This window comes from Salmo trutta, chromosome 39, assembly GCF_901001165.1.
Source record: "Salmo trutta chromosome 39, fSalTru1.1, whole genome shotgun sequence".
Taxonomy (NCBI): domain Eukaryota; kingdom Metazoa; phylum Chordata; class Actinopteri; order Salmoniformes; family Salmonidae; genus Salmo; species Salmo trutta.
Window position 1 is genome coordinate 12,853,853 of NC_042995.1, and position 7,926 is coordinate 12,861,778.

A 7,926-nucleotide genomic window follows, 5' to 3' on the forward strand; every position below is an offset into this window, starting at 1 on the left:
GAAATAGTTTTATACGATACCCTTTCCCAGATATATGCCTCATCACTATTCTCTCTGAGATCTATGGACAGTTACTTGGACTTCATGGTATAGTTTCTGCTCTGACATGCACGGTCAACTGTGGGACTTTATATAGACAGGTGTGTTTCTTTCTAAAGCCACAGGTGGACTCCAATTAAGTTGTAGTGACATCAAGGATGATCGAAGGAAATTGGATCCACATGAACTCAATTTGGAGTGTCATATAAAAGGGGTGTAAATTCTGTATTTCATTTTCTATAAATTTGCTAACATTTCAAAAAACATGTTTTCACATTGTCATTATGGGGTAATGTGTGTAGATGGGTGAGGAAAACAATCTATTTAGAATTCAGGCTGTAACACAACAGATTGTGGCATAAGTCAAGGGGTATGAATACTTTCTGAAGGCATTGCCATCCTAGAAGTCGTTTGTGTGACCTCAAAATGAGGAGCATTGTACAAAACAAATTAATCAGCGATTGGATCGTCTAACAAATCTTAACCATGCAAAGTATCAAAGTTGATAACATCATCATGGAGGCTGGCGCTGGCCCAACCCATCGATTTCTCAGACCAATCAGAACGGTCAGAATGTGTTCGTATTCTAGAAATCTAAGGCAAATCCAAACTCATCGTGGAGAAGAAACGTCAGTTGGCTGGATCGATGTAAATGAGTAGCCAGGCAAGGTATTGGGCTTTGTTTGTAGCGTTCAGTGGTGCATCTGATCTGTAGATGCCTGCCCTGTCCTGTCCTAACTCCGGGTCGCTAATACCTCGTAGGTGGAAGTCAGCTGGAGATTTTGTTTGACCTCTGCAGCATAGAGAACATTTCAGAAAAACGTATACACTCGATGAAGGTTGTAGTTGGGAACCTTTCATTGGGATTATTTCAAAGTAGCTTGTGGCCCACCTGATAATGAAAATATCAACATTAAAGCTGCAATATGTAACTTCTTGGGCTACCCGACCAAATTCACATAAATGTGTGTTATAGATCTGTAATTCTCATCGAAATCAAGTCTAAGAAGCGGTAGATATGTTCTAGGTGCACAATTTCTACGCTTCCCGTTCGGAAGTTTCCTCTCGCTTTTGTACACGAGTTGAAAATACAATATTTTTTGTTCTGGAAAATATATTTCACAACAGGTATTGATTTTACCATTGTACACTATACTTGCTTGTTATGTCACATAATTTGAAATTAGGCGATCTATTCGAATTTTAGAAACCAGGAAAATGGTGGAGAGATTTCTGCATTGTGCATCTTTAATACAATATAGCTGACTGCAAACCACCAATGGGGAAGGCCCATAATTGAACAATGAATGCTATTGATAGTATACTATGCTTTTGTTGAAACAAAATTAAAGCACATTTAAAATAAGACTTAAAAAAAAAAAATCGGATATAAAAACAGTAATACTCAGACTTGTTGTGTATCAGCAACAGTCTGTGTCTTTTCTACAGTCTGTGGTGGCAATTCCAGGCCACCTGGAGGCGAAAGAACAACTGGTTAGAAATCACATTGGGTGGGTTCCTGCAATGCCAAACACCACTGCTGCATTATAGATCGAGGAAATCTGAGACACCAGAGTAGTGTCTCTTCTCGTGGCGTTTTCTGTCGCCATCTTGGGAGAAGCGTTGCCCACAGACAGAACATTGGTGTGGTTTCTCTCCAGTGTGAACTAGACTGTGTCTCTTCAGTGACTCTTTTCGAAAGAATCTTTTTCCACAGTCTCCGCACTGATGATTTCTCTCTCCAGTATGAACCCTCCTCACGTGTCTCACCATGCCATCTATGCGAGTAAATGTCTTTCCACATTCCAAACAAGGATAGGTTGCTCTTTCTCCAGAGGTATGTGTTAATATATGCGTTTTGTACGATTTTGTATATGCAAAACTCTTCCCACACTCAGTGCAGTGATATGGTTTCTCTCCAGTGTGTACTCGCATGTGTATTTTAAAGTTGTGAATCTCCTTCCCACATATTGTGCAGAGAAATTTTTCTCTTTTTCTCAAATGTGTTCTCCTGTGTCTTTCAAAAAGTCCCTTGTACAAGAACTGCTTGTCGCAGTCAGGACAGTGGAGGATCTCTCTGTGTACTAAAAAGTGTGCTTTCCAGTCAACCAGGTCTGAAAACCTTTCCTCACACTTTGAACAGCTGTAACTTTTCTTGTGTGTTAGCTGATGTTTTTCAAGCTGCTCCAATAGGACAAAGCTTTTCACACAGTCAGAGCAGTGGAAATTACATTGCTCCTTCATGTGTGTTTTTTGGTGTGACTTAACATGATCTAATCGCGCAAAACTTTTGTCACAGTCAGGGCAGTCGTAAGGCTTCTCTCCTGTATGTGTTCGCTGATGTCTTAAAAGACGATTCTCTAGTCTGAAGCTCTTACCACAATCGGAGCAGATGTATGGCTTCTCTACAGTTCTGAAACTCTCGGTCCAGTCATCAGAAGTACTTTCAGGATCCTCTTCATTCTCCTGCGTTGTTTGGGGTTGTTGCAGTTTTTCTGAATGTTGATTCTTTCTAACTGAACTTTTGTAAGGGGAGTCTTTGCCTGGCTGTGACTGGCCCATTTTTTTCCCTGGTGCACTAGCTCGTATTTTACTCTTCTGCCTGCCTCTGCTGGCTGTTCTCTGCTGTGTGTGCACACGGTCTACATTCATTTCAGTTTGATGGTTCTGTGTGACATTATGTTCCTCTTTAATATGTATTTTTTGGTGTAATTTAAGATTATCTAATCGAGCAAAACTTTTCTCACAATCAGGGCAGTGGTGAGGCTTCACTCCTGTATGTATTTCTTGGTGTAATTTAAGTTTATCTAATCTAGCGAAAGTTCTGTCACAAACAGGGCAGTGGTGAGGCTTCTCTCCTGTATGTGTTCGCTGGTGTCTTATAAGATCCCTCACTTTTCTAAAGCTTTTACCGCAGTCAAAGCAGTAGTGAGGCTTCTCTCCTCCAGGGCTAAAACCCTCGATCCAATCATCAGAGTCATCAGTATCTAGGGGCTGCTCTTCCTTCTCCTGCATTGTTTTACTATGTGATGGTGTTCTCTTTCCTGGAGCTCTAGCTCGTATTTTACTCTGCTGCCTTTTACTCTCTCTGACTTTGCTGAATGTTCTCTGCTGTGTGAGCACACGATCTACATTGGATGCACTGCTGGTAGCTTTGAAGGTATTCTCCAGCTGGTGTTTTTTAAGCTTCTCCAATAGGACAAAGCTTTTCACACAGTCAGAGGAGTGAAAAATATGTTTGTCTTTTGCATGTATTTTTTGGTGTGACTTAAGTTTATCTAAACGAGCAAAACTTCTGTCGCAATCAGGGCAGTGGTGAGACTTCACTCCTGTATGTATTTCTTGGTGGATCTTTAGCTTATCTAATCGAGCAAAACTTCTGTCGCAATCAGGGCAGTGGTGAGGCTTCTCTCCAGTATGTGTTCGCTGGTGTAATTTAAGCTTATCTAATCGAGCAAAACTTCTGTCGCAATCAGGGCAGTGGTGAGGCTTCTCTCCCGTATGCGTTCGCTGGTGTCTTATAAGATCCCTCACTTTTTGAAAGCTCCTACTGCAGTAGGCACAGTAGTGAGGCTTTTCTCCTCCAGGACTGAAGCCATCAGTGTCATCAGTATCTAGTGGATCTTCTGCATTCTCCTGTGTTGTTTGGGGTTGTTGTGGTCTTTCTGAGTTTTGATTCTTCTTCTCTGATTGGCACTGGACATTGGCTGGGCATTGATGATTTCTATATGAAAGCACACGGCCTTCATTTTCTCTGCTGCTGGCAGCTTTGAAGATATTCTCCGGCAGGTCCTGTTGCTTTGCCACAATTTCAGTTTGACGAATGCGTGTGACAGCTTTATCCAGTGTGAGTTCTGGGTCCATTTGTAATTGCTTGGACAGTCTTCTGTCAAGTAAGCCTGCGACTAGTCTGTCTCTTATCATCTCACTGAGCAGAGCTCCATATCCACAATGTTCTGACAAACAATGAAGTGCAGTGATAAAATCATCAGCTGTCTCTCCTGCTTCTTGTTGTCTTTGGTTGAATTTAGTTCGTTCTAGTATTACATTCCTCCTAACTGCCAAATGTCCATCTTGCTGTTCATTATTAGAACTGTGGAAGTGTTCCTGCTTGATCAGGTTGTCATCTTGCAGGTCTTCTGAGGTGTCCATCTCCTCTGCCTGGAAAAACATTTAAAATAGCATAATTACTAGTAGGCCTATCGTCTCTGTTCTCTAAAACATACATTTTGTAATAGATAATATAGTCTACTTTTCGATACGGTTAAAGTCCAAATTAGAATAGATAGCATTCAATAAATAGATAAACAAATAACTTAGGTCTATACATCTTTACAGAAGTAGCTAGTTTTAATCATTTGAAATACCTAGCAGTATCAACATGATAATGTATTGTTTTTCATTAGGTCTAGAGATCACCATAGCATAGGCTACCCAGTGGGCATATAACATGATAAAGATTTTTCTGGTTGAAATCTGGTCAGGATGTATTTTTTATGACATCTTTTCGACGTCATGAAAAATACTTCCTATTTGGGTTGAAATCTGATCTACTGACTAGTTGTCTAAAGCATGAAACACACTGAGAATCTCACTGCCGATAGATATTTATCACTGAGGGAGACCTTCTCTTGCAAGAACAAAAGCGGTACCTGCTGCGTGCCAACCCGGTAGCGACAAACCTATAGTTTCTACTCGTAGAATCGCAATACTTGTCAGTGGCCAACAACGTGACTTTAACCCAATCAGACAGCACGAACCCCCACTTGGGGGACCAACAGGAGTGACAACAAAAACGGAAGACAAATAGGAAATTGTCTCCGTACATCCACGGATGAGCCAGTCACACTTCAAATGCAATGAATGCTATGGGATGGTAGCTAGCTAAGTGCACAGACACCATTGAATACTTACTGCTTATTACATTACACATCAAATCTCCTATTCGTGGTCAGTATCTTTCAAGCCCAGAGCAGACTTGTTTAGAAAGAACAGCGCGTTAGAAAGAATAGAGTTGTCATCGTCTGACTCTCTGATGCAGCGGTCCAGTAGGTGCTGAGTAGAATGAGCTGCTTATCAGCTAGCCAGCCAACTTTCCATGCTATAGAAAACCAAAGCCAGAAAACCAAAGCCTTTGTTGACACGAGAGTTCAGAGCAGCCTGTTAATTACAAACAAAACAGCGAAAGCACGGTCGTCGTGGGAAAGACACAACGTTAAAAACATTTGTAAACAACTGGTTGCAGTTCAGAGCCAACCTAAGGAGATCCTGAAGGAAATCTACAAGTATCAACAGCTTTATGCTATGGAGGAACAACATTCTCCATTGTGGAAAGATCCGGCTACCTCACAAAACACTGGAGAGAGGAACTCTGCCTAGAACGCCAGCATCCTGGAGTCGCCTCTTCACTGTTGACGTTGAGACTGGTGTTTTGCCGGTTACTACTTAATGAAGCTGGCAGTTGAGGACTTGTGAAGCGTCCGTTTCTCAAACTAGACACTAATGTACTTGTCCTCTTGCTCAGTTGTGCACCATGGCCTCCCACTTCTCTTTCTATTCTGGTTAGAGCCAGTGCATAGCACTCAGAATTAAAAAGGTTTTACCAGGTATTGTTCATCCTGATCAGACAGGTTTTTTTTTTACATGGACGATACAGGAGATGGAGATAATATACGACAACTACTGGAAATAATAGAACATAATGAAACATCTAAGAAGACAGGCCTGGTATTTATAGGGGATTTTGAAAAGGCCTTTGATATAGTAAGACTGGATTTTATTTATAAATGCTTGGATTTTTTCAATTTCGGTGATTCTCTTATAAAATGGGTAAAAGTAATGTATAGCAACCCCAGGTGTAAAACAGTAAATAGCGGCTACTTCTCAGAGTTTTGAATTGTCAAGAGGAGTTAAACAAGGGTGTTCACTGTCACCATATCTATTCGTTGTGGCCATCGAAATGCTAGCTATTAAAATCAGATCCAATAACAACATTAGCGGATTAGAAATCCAAGGCTTAAAAACAAAAAGGTGTCCATGTATGCTGACGACTCAACTTTTATATTAAGTCCGCAAGCTAGATCCCTGCAATGTCTCATTGAAGATCTAAATAACTTTTCTGGACTCTTTGGACTAAAACCTAATTAAGTGTGCAATATTACATATTGGATCTTAAAAAAGCTACAACTTTTACATTACCCTGCAGTTTACCAATAAAATGGGCTGACGGTGAAGTAGACATACTTGGTACTCGTATCACAAAATATAGAAATGAGCTCTCCACAATGAATTTCAATAGAAAACTTGTAAAAATAAACAAGATCCTGCAACCATGGAGAGGTAAATGTCTATTTATGGAAAAATTGCCCTGATTAACTCCTTAGTTTACTCACGGCGCTGCCAACTCCCGATGATTCGTTTTTCAAATCATATGAGCAAATAATATTTTGCTTTATCTGGGACGCTAAACCAGACAAAATAAAGCATGCCTATCTATATAATGGATATGAATTGGGTGGGTTGAGAATATTACACATACAGTTGGGCGGAAGATTACATACACTTAGATTGGAGTCATTAAAACTCGTTTTTCAACCACTCCACAAATTTCTTGTTAACAAACTATAGTTTTGGCAAGTCGGTTAGGACATCTACTTTGTGCATGACACAAGCAATTTTTCCAACAATTGTTTACAGACATTTCACTTATAATTCACTGTATCACAATTCCAGTGGGTCAGAAGTTTACATACACTAAGTTGACTGTGACTGTGCCATGATGTCATGGCTTTAGAAGCTTCTGATAGGCTAATTCACATCAATTGGAGGTGTACCTGTGGATGTATTTCAAGGCCTACCTTCAAACTCAGTGCCTCTTTGCTTGACATCATGGGAAAATCAAAAGAAATCAGCCAAGACCTCAGAAAAAAATTGTTGACCTCCTCAAGCCTGGTTCATCCTTGGGAGCAATTTCCAAACGCCTGAAGGTACCACGTTCATCTGTACAAACAACAGTACGCAAGTATAAATCACCATGGGACCACACAGCCGTCATACCGCTCAGGAAGGAGACGTGTTCTGTCTCCTATAGATGAACGTACTTTGGTGTGAAAAGTGCAAATCAATCCCAGATCAACAGCAAAGAACCTTGTGAAGATGCTGGAGGAAACAGGTATGAAAGTATCTATATCCACAGTAAAACAAGTCCTATATTGACATAACCTGAAAGGCCGCTCAGCAAGGAAGAAGCCACTGCTCCAAAACCGCCACAAATAAGCCAGACTACAGTTTGCAACTGCACATGGGGACAAAGACGGTACTTTTTGGAGAAATGTCCTCTGGTAGGAAACTGGTCTGTCTGCCCAATTTAAAGGATCAAAACTGGCAGAGGAATAAAAATAGCATCAATAGGAAAGTATACCAGTTTCATTTGAGGACCAGGATGTTGACGGATGTGCCCTACAGACTACAAAATAGTTGAGAAGAGATTTTTGATGTACAGATTCCATGGTACAGGGTGTATGAGTTGATATATAAAACGATGCAGGATTCAAGACTTTGTGCTTTTCAGCTAAAATTATTATATAGAACTCTTGCCACCAACAAAATGTTGAATATTTAGGCATACAATCATCGAAGCTCTGCAGATTTTGTTGTGAGGATACAGAATCAATAGACCATTTATTTTGGTATTGCCCTCAGGTAGCCTGTTTCTGGTCTCAGGTTCAGGAATGGCTGAAAATGAATAGCATTGATCTAAAATTGACCCTAGACATAGTACTGTTGGGAGATTTGGAGAGACCGGGTCAGTCAATTACTAATACTCTTAATAAAAGTATTTATCTCCAACTCGCAATCTGTGGATTCTATTCGATAGATTGAAATTGT

General features: G+C 40.5%; 1 protein-coding gene across 1 annotated transcript; it reads right to left on the reverse strand.

Annotated features, from left to right (window-relative positions):
- Positions 1-1,263: 1,263 nt before the first annotated feature.
- LOC115179384 (zinc finger protein 585A-like) lies at positions 1,264-6,942 on the reverse strand. The gene is made up of 2 exons (XM_029740864.1): positions 6,897-6,942; positions 1,264-4,200 (listed from the first exon to the last, which is right to left on the reverse strand). Exons 1-2 carry the CDS (start codon positions 6,927-6,929, stop codon positions 1,585-1,587), a joined length of 2,649 nt encoding a protein of 882 aa, XP_029596724.1. The 5' UTR covers positions 6,930-6,942; the 3' UTR covers positions 1,264-1,584.
- Positions 6,943-7,926: the final 984 nt, after the last annotated feature.

Bases quoted from the DNA above. Each gene is read 5' to 3' on its own strand.
- LOC115179384 (XM_029740864.1), bottom strand. From the start codon at position 6,929: ATGATGTCAAGCAAAGAGGCACTGAGTTTGAAG. The intron at 4,201-6,896 runs GTAGGCCTTGAA...ATGTTTTTCCAG, and splicing joins AAGAGGCACTGAGTTTGAAG to GCAGAGGAGATGGACACCTC.